The sequence below is a fragment of the Photinus pyralis genome, unplaced genomic scaffold, assembly GCF_008802855.1.
Source record: "Photinus pyralis isolate 1611_PpyrPB1 unplaced genomic scaffold, Ppyr1.3 Ppyr1.4_LG2, whole genome shotgun sequence".
Lineage (NCBI taxonomy): Eukaryota > Metazoa > Arthropoda > Insecta > Coleoptera > Lampyridae > Photinus > Photinus pyralis.
Genome location: NW_022170403.1, coordinates 7,848,960 through 7,862,790, shown reverse-complemented (window position 1 = coordinate 7,862,790; position 13,831 = coordinate 7,848,960). Strand labels below are relative to the sequence as shown.

General features: G+C 36.4%; 1 protein-coding gene across 6 annotated transcripts in view; it reads right to left on the bottom strand.

Moving 5' to 3' along the window:
• Positions 1 to 2,487: 2,487 nt before the first annotated feature.
• Positions 2,488 to 13,831, bottom strand: part of LOC116163282 (histone-lysine N-methyltransferase 2C-like) — a 73,640-nt gene continuing 62,296 nt past the window's right edge. For 5 of the 6 annotated variants that reach the window (XM_031477154.1, XM_031477156.1, XM_031477155.1 and 2 more), the window contains 4 exons: positions 11,391 to 11,685; positions 11,208 to 11,337; positions 10,976 to 11,158; positions 2,488 to 3,426 (listed from right to left, as the gene is read on the bottom strand). In XM_031477154.1, the coding sequence (XP_031333014.1) occupies positions 3,334 to 3,426; positions 10,976 to 11,158; positions 11,208 to 11,337; positions 11,391 to 11,685 (701 nt within the window). In that variant the 3' untranslated portion in view covers positions 2,488 to 3,333. The remainder of the gene's footprint in view (positions 3,427 to 10,975; positions 11,159 to 11,207; positions 11,338 to 11,390; positions 11,686 to 13,831) is intronic. The other variant, XM_031477159.1, reaches the window with a different exon arrangement.

Here is a 13,831-nt window from a genome sequence, read left to right as displayed (position 1 = left end):
GCGAATGTATTTCCATGACAACAATAAACGTCAAAATAAATTATGGAAGTTGCTTTTTATTTTGCTATTGATTCTATTCGAACTTTTGTGCTCCAAGCTAATTCGTTATGAGTGATTAAATTAAAAGATGTGGTGATAAGTCGGTTGTCGAAATTGATTAACAAACTAAGAAGAATGTTCCGGTTAATACGACAAAATTTCGCTACATTTCACTGGTGGAAGTTTGACAAATGTCATTGAATAATCGCATTGGAATTGTTCGCTGAAGATACAACACGTGCAATATCGTGAAATACCACACGTGCAAATATCACTATAATTCGTTCCATTGGCGCAGCAATTTGAATCGAGAACATTCTTCACAACGCGTTTTGAATGGATCACAATGTTAGATGAATTGAATATTCAAAGTAATTTAAACAACATATTTTTTTCAATGACTGTTTAATTGGAGTAGGATGAGTCCCATTTCCATTTTGATTTCTTAAATTTCCAAACATATTTTCAAAAAGTTCCTATTTTGTGATTCAATGTCCGGCAAACAAATTCGTGAAACGACTACACACTTGCGTATTTGTCGGGCTCGCTGTCCATGCTCGTCGTGCTGATCGACGAATGGCGAGCGAGATATATACGCCAAACACGCGGATACACACATACGAATTGATACGGATCTGTCCCGGGTACATGTCCGCCGTACAGATCCACATGTGAATGGCACCTTTCACACAGAAGGTAGACGTCCCTCGAGCCATCTGAAACCCCGAAGGTAATGAATGCACTCAGATTGGAAAGAAAAGGAGGAATGTGGAGACCCGCAGTGGATGCGGATCGGAACGAGAAAGAAGAGTAGGCATTTGTCATTAGAGATAGAACTCTCATGGAACTGTCTATGAGTTAGATGTGTTTGTTGGAGTTGAAATAAAAAGCGTATTTTCAAATAGTGGTGTTTTACTGAGTTTACATATTATTAATAACCCAGTGAAACACTACTATTTGAAATACACTTTTATTTCCACTTTTACAAACACATCCCCTAGACAGTTCTCTATATATATCATGACATCAGCCTACTCCTCTTTCTTGTCCCGATCTGCATCCACTGCGGGTCTCCACATTCCTCCCTTTCTTTCCAATCTGAGTGGATTTACTATCTTCAGGGTCTCAGATGGCTCGAGGGACGTGCTACCTTCTGTGTTAGTCGAACCGTCCTCCAAATCCTGTAAACGTTTCGATTTGTTGGACGTCTCCGGATCCGAGGTAGGTGATACGGCGGCAGGCTGTTGAAAAACTGTATCGCCGATTTTCTTGACGTGACTGACGTGTCGTCGAATAACGCGCCCTGCTCCCTCCAGAACCAACTCATTTCCAGACCGTTGTTGAACTTTATAAGTGTCCTTGCTAAAAGTAGGAATCAGTTTATGGGAAATGACGACATTCTTGACTAAAACTACGTCTCCAACATTTATGTCAATTTCTCGCGCGCCCCTTGTCCGGTCTTCCCGGTCTTTTCCTTTTTGTTTATTTAGCAGGTCTCGATCATAGGCTTCTTCGTCCGTCTGCTCACTGTATAAATCGTAGATAGTTGGAATTTTGTCTCTAATATTTCTGCCGTAGAGAAGCTCCGACGGAGATTTACCTGTGGTACTATGAGGTGTTGTATTATACACCAGAGTAAATTCCTGCAGTTCAGCTTTGTAGTCTTTTCCAGCAGTGTGGCTTATTTTCAACCGTTTTAAGATTGATCGGTTTATTATTTATTATCTGAGCTACTGTCATTGTTTTTTTGACCTAAGAAATGAAATCTCGAAAATGAGATAATTTGGCCCCCTAACCATAAAAATTTTACATTTTGGGAATTTTACAGAAAATGCTTTATTTGGAGAAATAATTATTTCGCCGCCTCGTATAACAGTTAACTATGCCAACTGCTATGAAGATCCTGACAGCTTTTAACTTTGTAATGTTCAAGGAGATATATTTTTATATTATATTATATTTATTTTTAAATGTTCTCATCCTCGATACACCAAATCTAATATCTTTTTCTATATGTTTAGATAGAAATATTTCGTCAACTTAAAGGGGAACATGGAAAACCAATTCACAACTTTCGTCCAGTACAACCTCTCCATGGACGTACGATAAGAATGAACGATGGAGTATATCCCAGCTCCTCTAGTGGAAATGTTTGTACACCTTATATATCACTCCCATTATTATGTTTACTATCCAATTTTAGATATGTTGAATAAAACAAGCATAATGTAAAATAAGAATATTATGTAAATTTAATCATATAGGTACATGACGTCAATTTGTAATTACAGAACATATAAATACGAATTTATTTAAAACAATAAAAGCAACACATATAAACACGTCCTATAATTTTATTACTCTAATTCAATCTTTAATGTTCTTAGAAAAGAATGCATACAAATATTTATTGTCAATACTGTTGATGGGATCATAAAAACTAAATAGTAATCAAATTTTGTTAATTCTCAAAATGGCACTAAAATGAAAACAACAATACGTAAAATTAAAAAAGTACTTGCTTAAAGTGCAACAAAATAATATCTTAATAGTATGTGATCGTCAAAATTAAAACGTTAAACATAGATCAATATATAAAACTATCTAATCACTATTAACATTGCATTTGTGAATAGAACTTATTTATTATGTACATGGCATGGCTTTAGCAGTAAATATGTACATGCTGCCACATTATATTGCACACTGAATTTAGAATTAAAACATTATATTATAAATGACTGCGACAAGGCTCCTCCGAAGGCGATGTTAGTTGATTCTAACATTGGTGTTAAAATTCTTATAATTCTATCTTTAATTTAAACTACTTAATTAAGCAAACTATAATACAATGTACAACTAAACGATTAAATTAATCCGTACATACATGACTTGGTAGTACATTAGAAAAGACAACAAGAACAACGATGTAAAATTTAATTTTGAAATAAAACCTCACTATTTCGAGTATATACACGCAATTAAATTAAAGGAGATAATAACATCTTTATATGGTTGGGAAGCATCAGTAATATTGGTCCCTAACCTAAGCCACAGTTATCAATATAGGTAATGAAGAAATCAAGTCTGTTTCATTTACAGAATATCAACAACTTGATCAAATTGGAATGTTACATAAATCGCAGTGTAGATAAATAACACCACAAATTTTACTTCCATTCTATTTGCACTATATTATATAAAAATTATTTCAGCAATGTAGGAATTAATCATTATGGTACACAAATAAATAAATAAAGCACTGTTTGTCCATTTCTAAATAAAGTTAACAATTTAATTCATCCACTTTTTACAGTTCGGCGCTCCGCACATACACGCTATTTTATGTTTATCGTCTTCAATATCGAATTTATAGTCGTACGCCAACTAGAAAAAAGAAAACACAATGTAGTATAAAAGTAAACTTGAGAACTGTAGGCACATTATGAAAAGAGGTTATTAATAAAATAAATAACTCGTCCAACAACTGATTCTGTTTGTATGTACAATAAATGAATGTGTAAAATCGTGGCAAATATTAGAAAATATAATACTTGAATTCATTTACAGTTACTTTTCGAATAATTTGTTAATAAGTGGTACTCTAAAGACCTAGACAGGATAAGGGACACATTAGCAGCGTTGGATACAATACGCACTATCCACCACTCAAACGAACTATAAATACATTGCCAATGCGTTGTACAATAAACTACCAAGAGAAGCAACAATCCTACCTATCCACGCAATTAAGCGTACAGTACCTCATGCAAAAACCCATATACACCATAAATGAATTTACAAACCTCCTGTACATTTATATACATGTAAAATGTTTATATAATGCACATTATTATCATTAGGACAAACAGAAAAATGGTAAGATTTCAAATACAATAAGTCTATCTATCTATGATCATCATAGCATTGAATGTATAAATAGCTGTCGGACATGGAAGATGCAAAGTACTGATTCTCAATTATGTAACATAATTGACAGTGTGTTCATAGTTTCGATGCCCACCATTGGTATCTCTCACATTATAAGAGAATCAAAGAAATTGTTATTTGTTTTCAAATTATCAAGATCTTGTTTTTTCGTAAGTGAAAATATTGGTAAGTTATTAGTAGACACCAGTAGAGCGTAGAGTATGAATTCTGCAAAAGAGGAACAGCAGGGTCTGGTCAGGTTTTTCACAGCTGAAGGTGTTTCCCAACACGAAATTAGTCGCCGTATGACTGCCGTGTATGATGAACTTTGTATCACATTAGTCACTATGAAGGGTTGGTGCAAACGGTTCACAGGACGTAAAAGCCGGGGCCAAAGCTACTGTGGAAGCAACCACAACACACAGATTGATGAGCTGATTGAACAAGAATGTAGGATAAGTCTCACTAAACTGGCAAAGTGTGAGAACATCAGTGACGATTCGGTTCACACTATAATGCATGATCCTCTCGTGTGCTGAATGGATGTTCAGAAGACGGAAAGGTTTGCCACTGCTTTTTGACTCATCTGACATGACGGCAAAGTCTACAGTGGAAACATTCAACTTCACCTCCTGCAAAGAAAGCAAAGGCAGTTATTTCTGCGGGAAAGGTACTTTTCACTTCGTCAGGGGTCATTAGTGATTGAATTTGCTACACCTGGAGAGACTAGCAATAGTTTGTGATGTGAAACACCGGATCGGTTACGAGGCAAACAAGAACAAATGATCTGGGAAATTGACGAGTGTGATCTTGCTACACTACAATGCTCGTTCCCATGTCGCTGATGTGTTGTGCTGCAACATCCTCCACACAGCCCAGATTTGTCACCTTAAGTAGTTGTAGGTGTGATGGCGTTACCAGTTTTGAAATCCACTTCAAGTATCGCAATATTACAATAGGATATGCTCGTTTTTTTATACATATTTGTAGCATATTTACTAATAGGAAATGTATGGCAACTGAGTTTTGTTTTGCTAAAAACACAGATCAAGTTACATTACATTAAGTTGAAATAACGATGAATAACAAAATATGTAAAGAAACTGTTGCTGCTAGATTGAAATAACCACCCAGTCTAAACAAAAAAAGATAAAACAAAATTCTTCAACGACATATGTCTTGAAATCTTGAAAAGTTTGGGAATAATAAGCATTTATCATTGTGTATTTATTCAGTGTCTAAATAATGTTGTTTCATTTAAAAATCATGTGCGTGCAAAGAAACGCCAAACTTAAAATGGTAAAATCAAAAATTTTCAATTTTCAGAATGACCTTATCTTCTCTTAGTTAAGAGATACAGAAAAATATTTTATACAAAACGTGTGATCTTAATTTAATTAAATTGTGGCAAAACAATGGGGGGGGGGAATATGTTATAGAACCAAGAGCAACAACGGGAGCCACAGGTCACTGCCACCTAGCATACAGATTAGGGAGTAGCAATGTCCGGAACCACTATGATAGCGTGATGCGGGCAGAAAACATGATAGGGAAGGTAGAAGAGGAAGAGGAGGAATACTGACGAACGTGAGTGCTAGATGAATACGAAGAAGCGAGAGGAGCCGCTGCTCCTAACGAATACAGTCTTAGTATGGTGTCCGGAAAGAGTGCCTCGCAGCGGAGAAGAGAAAACCAGGATAGGAGCCAAGATATAGAAGGAGACAGCAGCATGAGGATAGCCACGTGGAATGTGCAAGGGGCAAGCGACCCAAGGAAAAGGCAGCTAATTGACGATGAATTAAGGAAACAAGGAATAGATGTAGCCAGTCTACAAGAAACCAAACTAGCAAGTGGCATAGCTGCGACAAGGAACTACGACTGGTGGATAGGTGGAGGGAAGAAGGAGAGAACCAGCAGGGGTACGGCAATCGTAATCAAGAAGTGACGAGGCATTGAGGTGGAGAAATTTGAAGAAAAAAGAAAAGAATATATCCAGCACAAGCGACCAATTACAACTATCGACACTACTGGCGTACGCGGACCACCTACTCGTAATCGCGGGTAAGTTAGAAGACATTGAGGGACTTCGTCCAAACCAGCGAGGTAGACCTGGAAATGGTCGACTAACAAATAAACAACAAAAAGAGCTACATGATGATAAGAGACCCAAGAAGCAACACCCAGTACAAAGAAGGAGACAAGATCGCAATAGCCGGGAAGGAGATAACTATGAAGCACAAGTTTAAATAACTGCGAGTGTACATAAGCAGCACACTCAGCAGGCACAGTACAGTGAAAGACAGAATAACCAACACATTCAGAATCACACATGGAATTCGGAACTTCACACGAGAGAAGAAAATACCGGACAGCTTGAAAATGATGATTTACAACACGATCATAGCACCGACAATCTTATACGGAGTTAACACCTCAGCGCTAACAAGAAGTAACAGACTAACTTTGAGGAGGGCGGACCAAAGGCACTCAGGATACTGATGGAAAACAGCAACCTTACAAGAAAGCAGATAAGGGAATTACTAGAGGAAAAGACGATCACCAGGAGACTGATGATGAGGCAGATGAGAGACTGGGGACATATAAACAGGATGAACAAAGACCATATCCTACGGGCTGCCAAGAATCTATGTGCCTCGGAATGGAAGGTAGGTCGACCCTGCTTCACATGGAACACCACCATAGACCAAACGGTAACGGCCTTGGGGTTTCCATGGGAAGAAGGGAAGAGTGGAGCAGAGACAAGCATCAAAAATGAAGAAAGCAGAAGAATACTGTAGGTGGAGGAGGACTCAGACATAAGCACAAGTAGCCAAGAGGAGGAGGAAGAGGGGGCCACAGAAAATCACGCAGGGAGAGGACAATAAAAAGGGGAAGAACAGGGGGGGAAAACAGGGAAGGGAACGATACCAAAGGATAGGAACATCGGAAGCAAATGAACGCCCGGAGAAGCAGCTATCACTAGAAAGCAGAGTTCCCTCTAAGGCAGAATACCAGTGACGAAGCTGTGGCCGTACCCGTTCGGGTCGGATAACACCCAGTTAGCCCCCCCCCCCCCCACAAACTCCACCACATTCTTTGGCGCATGTCGCGGTCCAGCGCGAAGGCAACAAAGTAGTGGTGAAACGTCCCTGATAGTGCCTACCAGGGACGCATCCTCACGACAGTTGACTAAATCTTGGGAGAGGCGGCGACGCCAGGCATATGTCAAAGTTTCAAGTTACTTTATAACAATTATTGAAAAGTCTGCTATTTTCGAAATGAATACGAGAACGCGGGGAGAGTTTGGACAATTTTTACAACATTTTTTTTAGAAGATTTAAAAAGTCTTAAACCCAAATTTAGTTTTCCGTCGTTTAGGTATGACTATGAGATACATAACATATACTGGGTGGTGTACGATAAGTAGGGACATAGGAATTTAACATGGGAATAGTTATTTACATATGAGTATGGTAAATCAAGGTTTACGTTAACGAGTGAGATGTTTACTGCCGAAGCGTAGCTGAGGCAGGAATTTCGAAACGAGTAACGTAAACTGATTTGACATACAAATAATGTAAAACATTTTATTTCATACTGCTCATTTCTATTAAATACCATTTGATTAGAATGTTGTAGGTACACATTAAAATAAAAGCAAAAGTCGATCACTTGATTTGTTTGATCTGACAGTAGTTTGACAAATATCAATGCATACGTTTATATGGATGTCAGTTGCGGTTGCTAGGCAAAATTTCCAGTCTGGTAAAAATTTTCAGTCTGGTAAAATACGATTTACCAGACTCAAATCAGTCTGGGAAAGCGGCGATTACTAGATAGTATGAAATAAATTAATGTTATGCAATATCCTGCCCTCCTGTACATTTTACAGAAAAAACTGTAGAGTTTAAAGTTGTTCAGAATTAAAAGGTGAATACAAAACTGTTTTTATATGTTTTATTAAGCTCTTGATATACCCACAAATTTCTGTTATTAGTAGCAATTCATAAAACAACAAAAGTCATGGCTATATTGCTACTAATAACAGAAATGTTGAAATTTATATTTAAATTTGCGGAAATACCAAAAGCTTAATAAAACATGTAAAAACAGTTTTGTATGCACCTTTTAATTCTGAACAACTTTAAGCTCTACAGTTTTTTCTGTAAAATGTACAGGAGGGCAGGATATGCATAAAACTAATTTCCCATGTAAAATCCCTATGTTCCTACTTACTGTGTACCACCCGGTATACCTGTATTCAAATATCAATATAAATAAATCCGCCGTAATGTGCTAAATATCAGACTATGTCGTTTGTCCATTCCCTCCCTGTAACGAGTGAGGAAAAGGAAAACTATATTTTCATTTTAAATCTTACATGTAAACATTCAGAAAATAAGAACCTACTTATTATTTACAGAAAAAATGATTTAGGAAAGACTGTATTGACTAAAACAGCGAACCTATTTGTACTAATTTGTCTTTTTAGAAACTTTAGCGTGTAACCGTCAATTTCTTTAGAAGCGTTTGGACAAACCCCAAAACAAAGCAAAGCACACAATGTACATTTAGTGTGTGGAACAGTTTATACTTATCTGCAAAACTGTTCCAAAAATATGCACTAACTATGTATGTATTAGGTAAAGTAAAAAAATAAAGCTGCTAATTTTGTGGCAAAAAATATAGATCTAAACATGCAAATATAAATAATTGGTAATTACTTAGCAATAACCGAACTAACGCTCTTGGCGTTTACGGCAACCCTAAATGGGGTAAGGGTAAGTCAAAAAGTGATCACACCTGATCTTATTTTCTTAAATGGAACACCCTGTAGATTTTAATTTAAAAAGATGGCATTAAATTCTCTTCAAAAATATAGGTATCACAAAAAATTTAAAAATCTTTAAATCTTTGAATCCTTTTTGAATAACTTTTTTGCAACTTTTTTTGGATATCATCCATTGTGTATGTAAACAATGTCAATGTGGACGTTGATGTTTGGTCCAGACGCCTGAATTAATTACGAGTCATTAATGTTCATCAAATTTTCTTTTCAAATTATTTAATTATTCCGGTGGCGTCTTGTATAAACACAAAATGATTACTGTGTTTTTTAGTTGTATACAAGTGGTTTGTTTTTCATTAAAAAAAAATGGATTCTGAGAATTGTTAAATGTGGGACAATTTATAGTTTATTAACGAGCTCCTAGCGAGTTTATAATTTTGTTGTGTCTGTCCGTCCTTCCGTCCGTTAGCACGATAACTCATAAACGAATGGACCGATTACGATGAAATTTTGCAGGTGGATTCTTTATCAAATTTGTAGATCGGAGTTCGTGAATTGGCAATGTAGCCCAAAAAATAAAGTAGGCCCTTTTGACATCTCCGTTAGTTATGAACCGAATTGCATGAAATTCAATATGCGCATAGCTTTAGCCATATATATAACACAATTCCAAAAATTGAACCTAAGCGATCAGCATTCACAGTGCCCTTAGCGCATCTCGACCATTTACAGACCGAATTGCAAACTTTCTTATTTATGAAGGTATTTAAATGAAATTTGATACATAGCCACTGGGAATAAAAGCAAATTTAACGCCAGTTTCAAAATTTGGTTTTGCGCATGCGCAGTGCCAACTTTCTTATTTATGGAGGGATTTAAATAAAATTTGATACATAGCCATTTGGAATAAAAGTAAAGTAAAGTTTGAGAAGTTCAAATTAGGATTGGAGGAGTCTCATTGAAGATTTCGTCTATTATTCGAACAGCCATCCTTTCATCGTTCGTGTTTTTGTGAGCGAGTCTAATTCATTATTCAGTGCAGTGAAATTACATTCCTTGTGATCCGAAGAAGAGAGAAGTGAAAGAAAAAAAAAGTATAGTGCGCTAAGATTGTCCTCTGTTGCAATTTGTGATTTTTGCCCGGATTTTGAGATTTTTAACAGAAAACTGTAGCTAGTTTAAAATTTCATTAATTTGTTTAATTGTTATCGAACGCTTATACGGGGTGTGTAAAACGGACCTTGTTATAGTCCACTTTAATTCGTAGAATTTTGTTATTAATTTGATGTGCGTTAGAATAAATTTTTTCTGTGTTTATTCCACCCCTTTAAGGATCCAGGTAGATGTCTCGTGCTTAATTATAATCAATTTGTCGATCGGTACACAAAGTTTGTTTCAGGTGTTTTCAAATTTATTTAAGTAATTCTTCTTGGTATTTAAGAAATTTAATCGTGGGCATTATTTTTTTATAAAACTTGGAATTTTCAGTTGGGGTTTGAATTTTTCGTTGTGCCAGTAGGTTTAAAGTGTTTTGTGTATGGTTCATTTTGGCCGAACCATTGCACACACCAATATAATATGCTTTTTTTATGTTACAATATATGAGGTTGAGGTGAACTTTTCATGGCAGAGATGGGAATTACCTTAGACCAGTTTCGAGCATTCTGCCGGTCACTCCGAATTAGGTTTTCCTGCAGTTTTCCTAATTCATAATACCGGCGTAGTATAAAACAACTTGAGACCTTCTGCAGAGGCATCTCTAAAAAGCCTTATGCGGGTCACTCTGTAATTGGGCGCAAGCCTGTTGAGGGCCCAGAACAAGAGAGGGATAATAATAATAATGAAGTGTTCCATTTAAAAAATGAGGTTTGATCCATTGACTTTTTTATGTGACGTCTATATATTTTGAAAACAACAGATTATGCAACTTTTGAATAAACATTTTTCTGTATCTACATGAGTACATAGATATAGGCAATTCTGAAATTGACAATTTTGTGATTTGCCCACGTATCTCTTAAGCGAGTAAAAATTTTGATATTACCATTTTAAGTTTACCTAAAAAAGAGCACACAGCGTGTATATTACTTGTTTGATAACACTAACAATTGTGTCACAAATTGGAAACCACCCTGTATGTACATAAAAATTAGAATATTCTGAACCACATCTACAGCTGGTAAAGAACAAATGACATTACAAAATTGTAGATTTTACCTCCTCGCCTCTTTGTATTCGCCTTTTTGCGAAAATTATAATCCTCAAATCACGATCGACCTCAACAATTTCAGCTACACAATTCGGATTGCACGAATGATTAATGTATCTAGCGAGACCACCACATAAAGTTGCATCAATAACACGTTCCTCATCCAAACGAAACATATAGATTCCCCGGTTCTAAAAAACAAAATACAAATGATGTAAATAGTTATAACTCTCTACTTACTTTAGCTTCGTATTTCTTTTCACGAGTTTCTGCGAGCTCAGTTCTGATAATTTCACCTATGTATTCAATAACCATAGTGTGCTTCTCTAGATCTCTTGCAGCATACAACCCCAATCCTTGAATTTTTGATCTAAACCAAAAATACACAGTTAAGCTGTATCATCTTAAATTAAACTCGCGCACCTTGCCAGATACACATTAGTTTTCCATTCCTGCTTCATTTTTTTGTACTGAGAACTCTTAGAATGCACAAACTGTTTACTGTAAGGACACACCGCTTCACCAATTCCTTGAGGTGTGGGTACAAATGTTGGTCTTACTGATGAGCCTGTGCGCTGGGTGTGAGGCCTTTTCCAATGAAACTGATTTCTAAGCTTCGGTTCAGTACGTGCAGCCCCTGAGGGGTTTATTGCTAATGGAAGTTCTAATAAAGGATTTCTGCCATATTTAAATTTATAATCTGTTAACGTTTCCACTCCTGTTAAAAATAAGCAATATATTAAAGTGCATACTATGCAACATTGATAATGAATAAATTTTCTCCAATATAGCTTCATTACTATTATTACCCCAGTAATGCAAACCATGGTCCCGAACTTGTCCACAAATGCTTACCAGTAAAATGTAGGTATTAACTTTTAACTAAACTAAAGTTCTTCATAAAATATCTTGCGCAAACAGTGTGGTAACAACCAACCATAAATAATGTTAACTACTTCGTATAATTTTATTGTACTTTACGGTAGTTTACACCATTCACTGGGTTGGTAGATTTTTCCATGGTTACAATTGTTTCCATAGTAATTTCTGCTAATCGGGTTAATTTGATTGAATTATCACCAACCCTCTTCTAAACGAAGACCAATGACAAACACGACCATGCATAGAAATACATACATTATGGTGATATGATAACATGAAATGTTGATGGATGACTCCAACTTGATCTTCCCTACGAACACTGTTCTACTGGAAATCCAGAACCTTCTTTATTAAGAGAATACATTACATTTCCTCTGGTTTCTTTTAAATGCACTAAATGACATTCAAAATTTTATTTAGTATGACATTAAAATAGTGCAGAATTCTTTTAGTGTCAAATTAACCTTCATGCGGGCGCGTCCCCAACTATAGCATAGGCGGGCGCTTCACGGTAATTTACCGCCACTACGGTTTTGTCATATTTTTACTATATTGTGACCTATAATGGTTGCACTTAGGACCTTTTTGATAAAAAAAAAACATTTCGCGTAAAGAAAAAGGAATTGTTGCTGCGTAAATAATTTCAAAGTACAATGCCAAGTTGGCAACAACAAGAGACACTTGTATATTCTACATACGTAGGATAAGACACTACTAATTTGCATTTAGCAATATTAATTTATATATTATGTCATTGCGCGCCTCTTCCTGCAATAGTATAAAGCAAAAGTAACAAGTGTATCCCCTCCATTTTCGGAGTTATAATTAACTTTTGAGGTAATCAAGGCAGGAGACTAATCATCATGTGACTGAAAAAACAAAAGACAACCCAGAAAATGAATTAGTTATCAGACCAGAACAAACAAACTTAGAAGTGAATCCTAAATGGGAATTGAGTACAAATACAATGGTATCTATGGTTATCAGTTTAGTGTAGTGGCTCTGAGCGTCTCTCCTAGGATGGCTGTTTTGACTGAACTCAGGGAGCTGCACCTTATCCAGAAGGTGCGAATTCGCCGCGTATGCGCGTACTTTGCATCCAGAAGGAGCATAAAAACGCGTGAACATTTGGGAATGCGAATAAACTGTCAGTAGAAAAATGAAGTTGAACAAAGTACTTGGTCCGAGTTTCGCGCGTATACTGAACGCAACAAGGCGTCCCCTAGTAACTGGTGAAGTGCACGCGATTGACGCGCGTATTTTGAATTTGCGCAATGCTTGTGGACGCGATGTATTGGCGCCTAGTATCTCACCAACAAACGATTCGCCCCTTCTGGACAAGGTCTAGATGGAAGATAACGTTTAAACAAATTGATCACAGAAAACTGAGAGCCTAATTCAAAGGTAAAAGAACTTGTATTGCGAACCTGGATGGTAAATCAATGACATTATGTGACCCTTTATAGAAAGTTTACCCACCCCTGCCCTAGTTTATACGGTCAGTTGATTAAAAAAAAAACGCATCAATCTATGAGGTGTGCGCGATTCACATTTCCACCAGCAAACAGTGCAACTTGCGAGAGTATGAACAGCAACGGTTTCTACAGTCTTCATGATGAAAAGCACTTGGAAAGATTTTTTTAAAGAAGCCATGTGAGGCCATAGCAACTTTAGGATACATTTTTCTTAAACTTACGATAACTTGACCTCACAGTCCACGCAATGACACCCCAAGTCATTGTGAACCAACCTTTAATTATTTGTAGGTCATGTGCCCCTGGTATTCTACTAATTTGATCTATTCAATACATAAATGAAGAAAATAAGAAAATAAATAACGAAAACAACTACAATAAATGTTCAAAGTGTCCTCCTTGACATTCTAAGCAATCACCTAACCGATTTCAAAATTAAATTGGATGGCGGTATTTTTTAAATATATTATGGAATTAAGGTATATTATGTAACTAGACAGAAACACC